General features: G+C 34.1%; 1 protein-coding gene across 1 annotated transcript; it reads right to left on the minus strand.

Moving 5' to 3' along the window:
- Nucleotides 1-3302: 3302 nt before the first annotated feature.
- On the minus strand, nt 3303-14666 carry LOC120085133 (7,8-epoxymelianol synthase CYP88A108-like). The gene is made up of 9 exons (XM_090317073.1): nt 14428-14666; nt 13424-13701; nt 13224-13231; nt 12374-12640; nt 5206-5295; nt 4839-4917; nt 4586-4692; nt 4343-4464; nt 3303-3453 (listed from the first exon to the last, which is right to left on the minus strand). Exons 1-9 carry the CDS (start codon nt 14664-14666, stop codon nt 3360-3362), a joined length of 1284 nt encoding a protein of 427 aa, XP_090173199.1. The 3' UTR covers nt 3303-3359.
- Nucleotides 14667-14873: the final 207 nt, after the last annotated feature.

Consider the following 14873-nt stretch of genomic DNA (forward strand, 5'->3'; position numbering starts at 1 on the left):
TAATCCAATATTCCTTTGGTGGTATGCTGAGATTTTGTGAAGCTTTGTCTGGTAGCTTTCTCTATAATACAGTATTCATAAAAGCAAAGATGCTCACGGATCCCTTTGGGTAGTATACCCTGTTTAGACACTGCTTGCATCCTTGTTTCACTGATATGGGATAATCTTTTGTGCCACAAGTGTGCCTCTATCAAGTTTGCTATTGAAACAGTGTAGGCACTAGTCATCATCTCTACTTCTTTTACTATATAGAGACCATTGACCTTTTCACCAACCAAAACTACCTTATAATCCTTAATCACTTCTAGAATTCCATCATTTCCTCTGCACTCACACCTAATGGAGTCAAGCATACGCAGAGATATCAAATATTTTTTTTTTCAGTAAAGGTACATGTCTCGCATTCTCTGAGAAGCTTGATAGATCCATCCTTTAGCTTTAAGGATATTGAACTAACCCCTTTGATTTTCCAGGCTTCATTATTCCCCATGTAGACAGATTCTCCATCCACATCCTTGTAGGTATTAAACCAAGGTCTAAAGGATGTCATATGATAGGTACAACCAGAGATAAGTACCCAATTATGCTTCCGAAGAGGACTTATTTGGTTGGTTTTGATTTTAGTAGAGGTTAAAGCATCAGAATAGAGGTAGAACCCTTCAACACCTGAGGCTTCTGGATATTTTCTTTTTTTTCTCCTTCTCTTTTTCTTGATTTTTCCATTTTAAGTTGTAGCAATCCTTCATTAAGTATCCTTTCTTCTTGTAGTAATTACATCTCTGCTTATTCTTGCCCTTGACAAATAGCTTTTTTGCACCAGGCTAATCCCTTTTGACTGAATGAAGCTTCAACTCTCTAGTTTTTAATGTTGAAATAATGACATCAGTGGTAGTTGACTCTTTTCCATATTTCAAGGCATTCTTTACCTCCATATAGGCTTCGGGTAGAGAGTTTAACAAAACAAAGGCTTCATTCTCATTGCCAATCTTTTCGCCAAGGCTCTTGAACTCGGAAAATATCTTTTTAAACTCATCCAGATTGTCTGATAGTGGTTTAGCAGAATCCATCTTAAAAGTGAAGAACTTTTCCCGTAGTAACATCTTGTTGGGGAGATCCTTAGTTGCATAGAGACCTTCCAGCTTGACCCACATCTTGTAAGCCATGTCTTGATCGATCATCTGTCTCAGGATTCTATCACTGAGATTAAGAACTAAAGTTCCATAGGCAGTAAGTTCCATATCTTTCCTTTCTTGAGCTGTTAACGTAGGTGGCAGAGTCGATGGATTTAAAAGGGCTTTATGAGCTCTCTTTTGTTCAAGAATAGCCTTGATTTTGGCCTTCCACGGACCAAAATTACCCTTTGCATCGATCTTTTCTATCTTAAATCTAACAACAACCATCATTGACCTAAAAGAATATCAAGAATGGTGTTCTTGAGTATCTTGATGCTTTAAGAATGTTGATCTTGATGATCTTCAAATACTATGATACTAGAAATTGTTGGGTTATTCAATCTTTTCTAGTCCCAATTAATCAAGATGAATACTGAGATGGTAAAGAAATGGCTGAGAAAGGCTCTGTTAAATTCTCGATGCTAGATATTCGATACTCAATGGCAACTCAAAGATGAAAAACTTCCGATTCAATGCTACTTGATAGAAGAAAATCAAAACGCGATTCAACTCGATACTCTGAAATTGATACGATTTGATAACAATATTTTGTTTTCACAATTTGCAAAAGGATTGATACCGAATGAAAGAAGAAGATAAAGAGAATAAGAAAAACACATAGAATTATGTGGTTCGGCCAATAAGCCTACGTTCACGAGAAGATTCACTTTCTTTCTCACTTGAAGATTGCCTACAACTTGTTTTATTTACAGAAAAATAGAAAGTATGAAAAACCCTTCTTTATTTTTTTATCAATGGTATTTATAACACATACCAACAGATGTTACAAGATAAAGTTAGTTATAAACTAAATTAGTTGAAAGATATTTGAGTCACAGTTTCTTCAATAATTACATGCAAAACTTGAGCAACATAATTCACAATATTCTTGTATTATGTTAGCAACATGTTTATGTAATGTGTTTCGTGTCGTGCAAAATTTTGCTGGAGTTTGTTTTATTATATGTTGATATATGTAGTGCATTGTTGGTTTGCTTTCCTATCCTAAGCAATATGTTTTGTAATATATCATGTATGATGTCAAGACACGTGATGGGCAGCAAAATTTACAAAATATTTTTCCTTATCTGTCAGTGTGAATTTGTAGATTTCATGTTATGCCTTATTTTTTATTGCAAAGATGATTTATTCCTTCTCTGAGAATCTTCTCAAAGCTAGTTGTATGTATATTGTGGTATTGTTTATTTTTAGGGGTAGTCTCCTCATTAGAAAAGTCTGTATATTAAGACTTTTGAGCTTATCGATTGTCTATGCCTCAACCTTCATGTATTTTGATTAAAAAGTTATATTTTTTCGATTGTGGGGTCGTTCATGCAGTTAATGAAGCTTGGCGTAATAGTTTTGAGTATGGTGAGAACTTTGGATGAATTTTTTATTTCGTATTGTGGGGAGCTCAATCAAAACCTGTGCAAAGCTTGCTTATGGAGGTGAGGGTCTCACACTTAGAGGGTCCTAAGTACGTTATATGGAAGGTATCTCATACAAAGCTTGGAGAAGCGTTATTATGGAAGTGAGGAGATCTCAAACTTAGAGTGATCTTAAGTTGAAACTGAAGTGTAAGTTGTACATAAGTCACTAAAGAGTGAGTGTATCAAATAAGTACTTTATTATAATTGCTAAACTCATTATCTAGTGAAGTTTATTTCCTCTAGCCCCATAGCCTCCAAACATAGGCGTTGCGTTGGTGATATTGCACTGAATTGGATTATCGAATCTCTGTGTCTGACATTATTCTATTTGTCAGTTATCTTATTACAAACATCGTGCTTGATGTTTATAGTTTGTGTTAGATCCACTTTATTTGTTTTTTTACGAAACCCTCCTCGTGTTACATGTGATTTGACCATTCCCTTACATCCTCTAATTGAAAGTTTTTTCTCTCTCCCTCTCTTTTTTGAACTCAAATTTTGGGTGGGCCGCTATGCTCTCTCAAACATTTCGCTAGTAAAATGAACAGAATCATATTTGATACGTAAAACATGTACGATATCTAAAGCTAATTTATATGTGAAGTAAAGAAAAATGTAATCATAATTGGAATTATAATAGTAAAGTATATAGATAGTGTAGTCTTATATATTGTTTCATCATATGGTATGATAATTATTGTTATTTATAATCAAACGACTACCACACAATACAACCATGTTTCTTCGTGGGCATGAGCTATGGGAGCCTCGCAATTTTGCAAAGGCAGTTGTTTATAGGCTTCGAAGTCGGGATATGAGTGAGTTTACAATTTGGATTTACCCGTTCCATCCTGCAACATACAATACACAAGTCAAGTTAATATATATCCATAAAATAAATATGGTTTTGTCATTGTATAATTGAAATACATTTTTAAATATTTAGTTTAAAAAAAATTAAATCATTATAGAAAAAATTGGAATATTTGACAATTATTAAAAACAGTTTTTAAAGTGTATTTTAAACTGTTTTTATAAAAAATGTTTAAATAAAAATGATTTTTTAAAAAACACTTTTTCTCAAGTCAATCCAAACGGGTTTTTAATTAATAAAAAAAGAAGTAACTCATATATTTTATATAAAAACTCAAAAAGTTGGTTAAAAGATACTTTGGTGCATCCTCGATGTTGCCTGCATCCCACCAAATCGTTCTAACATAATTTGACATGTGACAAATTTTTTAACAAAATTTAATATTCTTTAATAGAGCCTAATAGACGTTGATAGTAGTCTATCAATGTCCATCACTGATAAAAACTAATAGAAGTCTATTATCGATACTATGTGATAGATGTTGATAGAAGTATTTCAGTATTTAGTTTTCTATTTTTATATGCACTTTGAAAATTTTTGTATCTATCAAAATTTTCTTCTTTTTATTTGATTCATTGGTGGTTTTAGATTTATTAGATTCGATGAAACTTCATGTTTATATTTTTCTCTATGATTTTTTTTTTTTTTAATTATGCAAAGAAGAAATTGAATCTCTAATTTCGAAATTGATAGTTTAAGTACTATGTCAGTTATGCTATGCTCATTTTGAGTAATCTCACATGTTTACCTAATATGTAAATATAAATATATGTGCACAAACATGTATTATAATCTGTATTAGATGACTTTGATTTCTTTTCTTAAAAATTATAAAAATATGAACGAAAAACTAAAAATCAACTTACTTGTAATGAAGAAGAAAATGGTGAAGTAAAATGGCAGTTTCAATCTTCAAAAGTTCATTTCCAGGACAATATAGTTTTCCCATTCCAAAGGGAGTGAATGCTCCTGCTTTTGGTATATAATTCTGCACATAACAATTTACACTTTGTAATTCAAATTTTCATATGAATTATTTCTTAAATTTTAAATAAATAAATTCATGTTGAATATTTATTTGAAGCAATAGATTGGATCATGAAACATACTTCCCATCGCGAAGGATCAAATTTTTGTGGATGTTTATATATTTGAGGATCCATATGAACAACTCTATGCCATATTGGTATGCTCCATCCTTTTGGTATAATGAACCCTAAAATTAATTAGAAAGAAAAAAAGCAATAATTAGAAGAGGCTCTAAAGTATATTATTGGCAAATTCAAGATTTATTCCATACATACAAACACGTGCTATCACACGTGCGAAATAAGAAATGGAGATGTAGAAAATCTCACTGACCATTGATATTTACGTTAGCTTTAGCCTCACGAAAGGTTTGAGATATAAGGGTTGTTCTTCTCAACGTTTCATTTATTACCTAAAATAGAACGAGTGGAAGATTGAATCATCGACTTTTAAAATAACGATTATTAGTATCGTATCACTTAATCTATGCCCATATCGACAAATACTAAAATTAACGTACATCTTTACTTCATTATTACTTCCCACATGGGCGACCACAATTCTTTTTTTCTCGATGGAGAACACGTAGAGTGATTAGTATGTGGTATGGAGATCAAACCTTAGACCTCGAAATTGTTAGTATAAGTACATGTCATTTGCGGAAACAATATTATTTCTTTCAACATGATAAAGAACAAACCTTCATAAGATATGTCATTCGTTTAATTTCAGCCAAATTTAATCCTTTCTGCGTAGATGGTCTTTCTTTTATAATCAACTCTTGTTCTTCCTATAAAACAACAAAAATCATCTTATTTCAAGAAAGTATTGTAGAAAATAACAAGGTATTTAAGTGAGTTTTATTGTGTTTTTGGAAAAATTAAAGGCCCAATGACATTCTTGTAAATAATTAGCAGTAGCAAACTTGTAATTATCTCTTCTTCTCAGAAATAGGGCTGGAATTTCGTGTAACTTTTGGTTGAGATGGGAAGCAGCCGACTGTGAAAGAGATTAGCATGAGAGCAGCCGCCTGGGAGCCTTCGACATGGACGTGCTACAGCCATTCGAAGTTGACATGTCGCCTGAGCGTGGTGCTTGCAAATCAACGGGTAGCGTGGGAGTTCTCCGTCCGACGGTTTCGGTCTTGGAAGTTCACGGCATGGGCAGCGGTTCGAGCTATCGCGGTCCGGTCTGGGAAGTTAGCCGATCTGAGTAGCAGGTGGATCGACTTTGCCGTGGAAGCTGCTTTCGGCAGCAGTAAGAGATACGCGCGAGTCTGCGCATGGTTTGTCGGTTCGAGGCAGGTTGCACACTATTTTGGGCTTTTTAATAGCGGGTTGTTTTCAGTTTTCAGAGGCGGCGACATTGTGTGCGGATCTCTCGGTATCAATGGATCTGAGAATTACAGATTGGTGATTTCGTTGATTATCTGTAATTTTTAAAATTTTTTTATTGCTCATTAATAAATTAATTCAAGCTAGTTCTCAAAGTAGATGTAGACCAAACTTGTCGAACCACTATATATCTTGGTGTTCTTTACTACTTTTGATTTATTTCTGCTGATTGTTTGCGTTCTGTTTGGCCATCTAAGTTAGGTTCAGAAACTCTCACATGTGATATCAGAGCTCTAGTTGATCCAAAGAGGGTGTGTGGTAGTGTGTGGTAGCATATTATGTGTTCAGGGATATTTTTGTTGGAATTAATTTGACTGATGGCTTCGATGTCTACACGGTTCGAAGTTGTTAAATTTGATGGGAAAGGTGACTTCGGGTTATGGAGGAAAAAGATTAGGGCTATTCTGGTACAACAAAAGGTAGCCAAAATCTTAGACGAAGATAACCTTCTACCAACAATTACAGAAGCTGAAAAAAGGGAAATGGATGAGATGGCCTATTCGACAATAATTCTGTATTTGTCAGATGGAGTGTTTAGGCTAGTAGATGAGGCCACTACTACAGCAGAGTTGTGGAAGAAACTAGAAAGTCTTTATTTGACTAAGTCCTTGCCAAATAAATTATATCTAAAGGAGAAATTCTTTAGATATAAGATGGATTCAAGTAAAGGCTTAAAAGAGAACCTAGATGAATTCCAGAAGATTATAGTTGATCTCAATAACATCGGTGAGAAAATGTCGAATAAAAATCAAGGAATTATTCTTTTGAATTCTTTGCCAGGATCAAATCTAGAAGTTAAGGCAGCTATTAAATATGGACGGGATTCATTGTCCATGGATATAGTGTTGGGTGCCTTGAGATCGAGAAATCTTGAGATTAAAAAGGAATACAAGGATGGAGAGTTACTCATGGCCAGAGGCGAAAATGAGAAAAAGAACGGAAAAGGAAAAGAGTCGAGATCTAAGTCGAAATCAAAGGGGAAAAGCAAAAAGTATTTCCTATTTCATAAAGAAGGACATTTTAGAAAAAAAATGCCCTTTGAATAAGAGCAAAAAAGCATCAAGTAGCAAGCATACAGGGGATTCTAGTGCAACAAATATTACTGATGGGTATGATTCAGTAGAGGTTGTGATGGTGTCCAGCAGGGACATTCAGAATGCTTGGATCATGGATTCAGGGTGCACGTTTCACAAGACTTCTAATCGGGATTTCTTGATTGACTTTCAGGAAAATGATGGGGGATCAGTTCTGCTTTGTGATAATGGTGCTTGTGATGTAAAAGGAATTGGGTCAGTTCGAATTGTAACAATGACGATGTGATCAGAATTCTTACAAATGTAAGGTATATTCTTGAACTCAAACGAAATCTAATTTCTCTGGGCGAATTAAATAGAGCAGGTTATTCCTATAAATCTGGGAATAGAGTTCTGAAGGTTATCAAGGGTTTTTTGGTTAAGCTGAAGAGGACCTTGAAGAATGGTCTTTATGTGTTGGAGGGTAGTGCATTTTCAGGTAGTGCTGCTGTTGCATCTGGGAAAGAAACAGATAAATCTATGTTATGGCATAACTGATTAGCTCTTTCACAACAAGGTTTGTTTGGAGGAATTAAAGACATTGAACTCCCATTTTGTGGACATTGCATAATGGAAAAGTTTACCAGAGTGAAGTTTGGGAAAGGGGAGCATTCTACCAAAGGAATTTGGGATTATGTTCATTTAGATTTGTGGGGTCCTATACAGGTACCTTCTATGGGAGGTTCGAGATACTTTATGTCAATCATTGATGATTTTTCAAGAAAGGTGTGGATGTATCCACTGAAATAGAAGGATGAAGCTTTTGGAAAATTTCTTGAATGAAAAAAGCAGGTTGAGAACCAGATAGGCAGGAAGGTAAAGTATCTGAGGACAGACAATGGTTTAGAATTTGTGAATCACAAATTTGATAAATTTTGCAAATCTGAGGGAATTACGAGAAATTTCACTGTTACGTACACTCCACAGTAGAATGGTTTAGCTAAGAGGTTCAACAGAAAAATTATGGAGCGTACAAGATGTCTCTTGACAAATGCTTCATTACCCTTGAAGTTTTGGGGGGAAGCTACCCAAACAGCCTGTTATCTTATTAATAAGAGTTCGTCTTCCGCTTTAGGCCTAAAGACTTCTCATGAGATATGGACGAGAAAAACTCCAAGCTTAGATCATCTTAGAGTGTTTGGATGTTCAGCTTATGCTCATGTTAAGGAAAGGAAGATGAATAAAAGGGCACTGGAATGTATGTTTATTGGCTACTCTCAGGGTGTTAAAGGATATAAACTTTGGTGCTTGGAAGAGGGTAGAAATAAATGCATTATCAGCAGAGATATGACCTTTAATGGAACAGAGAAGCCATTTTGTGTCAAAGAGCAGCAGAAACAGTAGACAATTGATCAGGTTGAGGCAAAGGTTAGAATTGATTCTAAAGCATGACCATCAGTTAGTTCAGGTGATTCCAGTGATCAGTCATCTAGTTCTGATGGTAGACAGCCTCAACTACAGAGGACTTTGATTGACGAGAGAGCTTTTGGTGAAGAAAGCTCAAGTAGCAATGACCTACTGAACTATCAGCTTACATGTGATAGGCCTTAGCGGGTGAGGTAGGCTCCTACGAGGTATGGTTATGCTGATTTAGTTGCTTATGCTTTTACTTGTGCATCTGATAGTATTGAAGTAAAACCTCTTACTTTTGAGGAGGCTATTGTATCTGATTCGAAAGAACAATGGAAGGATGCTGCTATGGAAGCAGAGTAATTCTCGTTGCAGAAGAATCAAACATGGTCATTGGTTCCAAAGCTTCCTAATCAGAAACTCATTCAATCAAAGTAGATTTATAAAATCAAGCCAAGTACAGGAGGTGACAGCAAGCCTAGGTATAAGGCTAGACTAGTAGCCAAGGGTTACACTCAAAAGGAGGCCAAGGGTTACACTCAAAAGGAGAGAGTTGACTTTCATGAGATTTTCTCTCCGGTGATGAGGCATTCGTCCATTCGATTAATTTTATCTATTGTTGTTCACTTTGATATGTTTGTTGAACAGATGAACGTCACTACAGCTTTCCTTTATGATGAAATGGAGGAATTGATCTACATGGCTCAACCTAAGGGCTATGAGGTGAAAAGAAAGAAAGACATGGTTTGTCGTCTTCACAAGTCCATCTATGGACTGAAGCAATCACCAAGATAGTGGTATATCAGGTTTGACACCTTTATTATGAAGTAGGGGTTTCACAGGAGCTCATATAATGCCTGCGTGTACTGGAAACTATCTCAGAAAGGTACATATACTTATCTACTTCTGTATGTAGATGATATGATTATGGTGTCTAAGGATTATTCTGAAATCTGTGATCTCAAGAAACGATTGAGTAGTGAATTTGAGATGAAAGATTTAGGTGAACTGAAAAGGATCCTAGGCATGGATGTGAAAAGAGATAGGGAGAAAGGTTCGTTAACCATTTCGCAGGAGAGTTATGTGCATAAACTGCTTGAGAAGTATAATATGTCTGATTGTAAGGTAGTTTCAACACCCTTAGCATCTCATTTTAGGCTTTCTTCGTCTCAGTGTCCCGTTACTGAACAAGAAAAGTTAGTGATAGCTAATATTCCCTATTGTAATGTTAGTGGAAATATTATGTATTTGATGATTTATACTAGGCGTGACTTGGGATATGCTATGAGTATGATAAGTAGGTTTATGTCAAATCCTGGGAAGGAGCATTGGAATGTAGTTAAATGGGTGCTTCAATATTTGAAAGGTAGTGCCAGTGTATCATTGTGTTTTAGCAGGGATTGTGATAAATCATCACTGTTGGAAGGCTTCACATATGTAGATTATATTGCAGACCTTGACAAAAGAAAGTCTCTATCAGGTCACATTTTTCGTTTGTTTGGTAATGTGGTCAGTTGGAAGGTTGCTCTACAGTCAGTTGTTGCCTGTCTACTACTGAGTCAGGGTATATTTTAGTGGGTGAAGGTGTGAGAGAGGCAGTGTGGTTGAAAAGGATAGTTGGTGAGTTCTTGTCGCAGGAGTTCATTCTTATCGTCTGTTGTGATAGCCAGAGTGTTATTCATCTTGCGAAGAATCCATCTCATCACGAACGGTCTAAGCATATCGATGTCAAATTTCATTTTATCAGAGAAGTTGTGGCCCAGAAAGATGTTGAACTGGTCAAGGTTCATACAGTTGAGAATTTGTCAGATATGTTAACCAAGGTTCTTCCAGCCCATAGGTTTAAATACCTATTAGATGGGCTAAATATTAAATTTGGATGATAGAAAGATTGGAGAATCAACTTGACAATTAAATATTCTTGTTATGAGGAGATTGGGTTTTATTGGGTTTTTGGAAAAATTAAAGGTCCAATGGCATTCTTGTAAATAATGAGCAGTGGCAAACTTGTAATTATCTCTTCTTCTCAGAAATAGGGCTGGAATTTCGTGTAACTTTTGGTTGAGATCGGAAGCAGCCGACTGTGAAGGAGATTAGCGTGAGTGCAACTGCCTGGGAGACTTCGACGTGGACGAGCCGCCTGTTGACGAGCTGCAGCCGTTTGAAGTTGACATGCCGCCTGAGCGTGGTCCTTGCAGATCACTGGGCAGCGTGGGAGTTCTCCATCTGGCGGTTTCGATCTTGGAAGTTCACGGTGTGGGCAGCGGTTCGGGCTGTTGTGGTTCGGTCTGGGAAGTTAGCCGATCTGAGTAGCTGGCGGTTCGGTTTCGCCGTGGAGGCTGCTTCTGGCAGTGAAAGATATGTGCGGGTCTGCGCGTGGTTCGCTGGTCAAAGACAGGTTGCACACTGTTTTGGGCTATTTAGCAGCGGGTTGTTCTCAGTTTTCAGAGAAAACATTGTGTGCGGATCTCTCGGTATCAGTGGATCTGAGAATTACAGATTGGTGATTTCATTGATTAACTGTAATTTGTAAAATTCCTTTATTGCTCATTAATAAATTAATTGAAGATGGTTCTCAAAGTGGATGTAGACCAAACTGGTCAAACCACTATATATCTTGGTTTTCTTTGCTGCTTTCGATTTATTTCTGTTGATTGTTTGCGTTCTGTTTGGCCATCTAAGTTAGGTTTTGAAACTCTCACAAGTGTGATAAGGATGACAACTATTTGGTATTTTACTTTTGATTTTTGGATATCAAACTCATAAATATTACTTTTATTGATAAGTTCTTTTTCTTTTAATTATCTATGTTTTATGCATGTTTTTATTTTTTAAATTTGGTATAGAATAATTTAAATATTTTCTTATAAAATATAAAAATTGTTGTAAATAAATTAAGAACAACAAACACAAAATTTAAATAAAAAAGTTAAATGGTTATTAAATAAGAAGTAATTAATACATATATTTCAAAAGTCAGACGATCTAGGCATCTCATAAGTTAGCCATACAACAGGTATCTGATCCATTTATGATGTACTAAGAAAACATGGAATTTTTCCCTTATGCATATCTTTCCTTTGAACAAATTTATTTGTTTCAGACTATTTTATTTATTTTTATACTTAAAATAAGAAAAATTATTTCAAGTGGTAAAACTATTAAAAATATTTACAAAATATAATAAAATTTTAGAATTATCAATGATAGACACTGATAGACTCCTATCAGTGATATTGATAGACATTGATAGAAGTGTATCTGTGTCTATCAGCGTCTATCATTGATAATTATAAAATTTTGTTATATCTTGTAAATATTTTGATTTATTTTTTTATATTTAAAAATAGCTCTAAAAATAATTTAAAGTAATCATATACTAATAAATGTCCCATCAATTGACAATTGCAAATATAATAATAATATTTTATTCTATATAGCATAATGCAAAAAAAAAAAAAAAATAGAATTATAGCAAATAAATTTAGATCCAACTTTTGAAGTCTATCCTTAATAGACTATATCGCTAATAGGATCTATCATCAATAGAGTATGTCATGTTTGTAATTCATTAACTATATGTTGGTATGCACTTAATTATAACTCTGAAAGTGCTACCCAATACAATTTCCCCCAACGATATTTATATTTTACATTTAAGTATAAATAAAGTTTGGTTAAATTTAATAATAGTAATAATGGTGGTGGTAGTACTCTACTAGTAGAAAGGGCTTTATTATATTATTAAGTAGTATTAGTAATAATGATTTTTCTAAAAAAAAAAAAAAAAAAGAAGATGAAGAAAAATAGTAATAGTAATTAAGAGAATGGCAAAGAGAATATTGGCTTATACTCGACCTTATTTGATTTTAAAAATCGAGTTTAAAAGTATAAATTCACTAAACATGGAATAAATTTTGAAAGGAATAAATAGTTAGTAGCATATTTGGAAGTGGTTTGAAACATGATAAAAGTAATTTGTTTAATTTTTAATCATATATTCTTACATAATTATTTAACACATAGTCTCCAAAAATGTTGAGAAATATACCTTTGCCATTTGAAAAACATGAGGGTGGTCCGAAATGTGGATAAGAACCCACATAGCAGCATGACCTGCAGTATGATTACCACCATGAAACACACAAATTAGCATATCTGTAATTGCATTGTTACTTAACAACTTTGCTCCATTCTCATCAGTAGCCTCAATCATTGCCTCCATTTGACATAGCTCTTCTCTTCCTTCATTTCTTTCCAATGCTCTTCTCTTCTCTTCTATCATTTTATTGAGCATCTTCTCTACCTCTTTCAATGCCTGAGTAAATAGTTTCAAATAATAATAATTATTAAGAGTGTTTCAAAATTTCAACTAAGATCTTTTTAATTAGTACATAAATTCTTTAATTTATTATAATAAAGGTTTTATTAGAACTCAAAAATAGAAAAAAAAAAATTAATGTTGATGTCGAAGTAAATTACCGATAGAAATATCGATAACATGTCAATATTGATGGATATTTATGGAAGAGTTATTTACTAGATGAAATTTTCTAGAATCAAAATTATTAGAAGGTTGTCTAATTGTTGTTGTTTGCAAGATGAATTAAAACATTAATTGAACCAAGAGTTCTAACAGGTGGAAAAACCAATCTTGATTGTGGAGAAAATAACATTGTAGAGGTTTGAACATAGGATCTCTTGGTCCACTCTTATATCATGTTAAATTACTGATCGATGGATTAAAGTAAATATAATATTATATCATCTAATAAAACAATCATCCAAAATATAATTAAATACAACTTAGAAACTTAGTATTTGGAATATTGCATATTTAAATTATTAAGTCAGAGACATCTAGTATCGGGAAAAAAAGGAAAGAAATTAAGGTTGTGTACCTTGAGTGCTGTGTGGAAAGCAAATCCAGGCAGATCAAAGGGGAAAATAGAGAGGAGTGCAAGAGCCATATGTATGAACAATCTCTCGAGCTGTTGTATGGAATGGGCACTTACCTTAGCCCCCAAAAAAATACGTGCAATGAATTTGAAGTAGAGACTTCTAATTTCATTCAACAACTAAATTGGTTGTGTCATGCTACTCCATTCTTCCAAGCATTTCACTACTTCCTTTTCCATATAATCTACATAATTAGATAAGGCCTCACCAGAGATGGGAGCCGCCATGAGCTTATGCACTGATTTGTGATCAGCAATCTTCATGGCACATCCACTCCCTACAAATATTTTCGACCATTTTGGATATTTGGGCACGAAGCATTCCTCGTCTAAGTATATGCGTCGGAGTATTTCTGGATCTGTTACGATGATCGATGCCTGCCCAAACAGATGACTTTTGTACATCCCTATTCTTCCATGTCTGTATCAACATACGTTTGCTTCAAAATTAATATATATATTCATCCATATATCAATGAACGAGATACTTTCTTTTTGCCCATCATATATCGAGAATGACTTCATATTTTAGATATCCTATATGAAATGTTATTAAAATATATAGGAAAAACTTTACATGTTTGATCATGAGGTTTTGGTTAGGTAGCATTTTGATCTATGAATGAGTTTTCATACTCTAAAACTTCTACCATTGATATCTGCATTTGGTAATATTTTTGGTCTCTATGTCGGTTTTTCCGTTAATTACACTAGTGGGAAGTTGATGTGACTTTTATCTTATATTGAAGAATATTTTTAAATTTTTTTAAATAAGTCTTTTAACATTTGGAAAATTACAAAATGATAAGGGGAAGATAAGAAAGGAAAGTAACCCAAAGAAAAAAGTGAAAAGTTTTATTTTTATATCAAAAGAAATATAGTAATGAAAAGAAGATTTATTACTTGTAATTAATCAAATATCTCTTGAGATTTGAAAATATTTCTCTCAAGTCAACGTGAGAGTAGCTCAACTGTCATACTGTTTGTAGTATGGACCTCGAGATTAGAGGTTCGATTTTCTACCCCATACTTTAATTATAATATATTTGCAATATATATATATATATATATATATATATATGAATCAAAATGTATAAATGAAAGCATTAATTTTGATAGAGAGATGAAGAAGGAAAAAGAAAGATACTTGGAAATAAGATGATTAACGAAAGAATCAGGGTCATGATTTGTCTTAGAAGAATTGGTAAACAACAAGGAAGAGCCGATAAGGGGCCATCCCATATCGCCCGGAGGAAGAGCTCTGTAAACCTTCCTTCCCAATTTTAGAAAACTCCATACTTCGTTGAATCTCCTTAGGAACACAAACAAAACCACATAAAGCCCTAAAACACCTCCAACAACAAACCAAATATCATTTATTTCCATGGTGTTTTTCCCTCTACTTTCTAGTTTCTATTCCATCTCCTAAAGCTGCAAGCACCATCGGTATTTATGATGTTAATTAACACCTCTTGAGCCACACTCAAGTGTATTTATGGTGTTAATTAACACCTCTTGAGCCACACTCAAGTGTATTTATGGTGTTAAGCAATGCATTTTTGTAGGGCAAGCTACAGGAAATTTCTTTTTGTT

Source organism: Benincasa hispida, chromosome 9 (genome assembly GCF_027475165.1).
Source record: "Benincasa hispida cultivar pf3 chromosome 9, pf3_genome.v1.1, whole genome shotgun sequence".
NCBI lineage: Eukaryota > Viridiplantae > Streptophyta > Magnoliopsida > Cucurbitales > Cucurbitaceae > Benincasa > Benincasa hispida.

Bases quoted from the DNA above. Each gene is read 5' to 3' on its own strand.
- LOC120085133 (XM_090317073.1), bottom strand. From the start codon at position 14,666: ATGGAAATAAATGATATTTGGTTTGTTGTTGGAGGTGTTTTAGGGCTT. The intron at 13,702-14,427 runs GTATCTTTCTTT...ATGTTGATACAG, and splicing joins GTTAATCATCTTATTTCCAA to ACATGGAAGAATAGGGATGT. The intron at 3,454-4,342 runs GTAAGTTGATTT...TGTATGTTGCAG, and splicing joins CATTTTCTTCTTCATTACAA to GATGGAACGGGTAAATCCAA.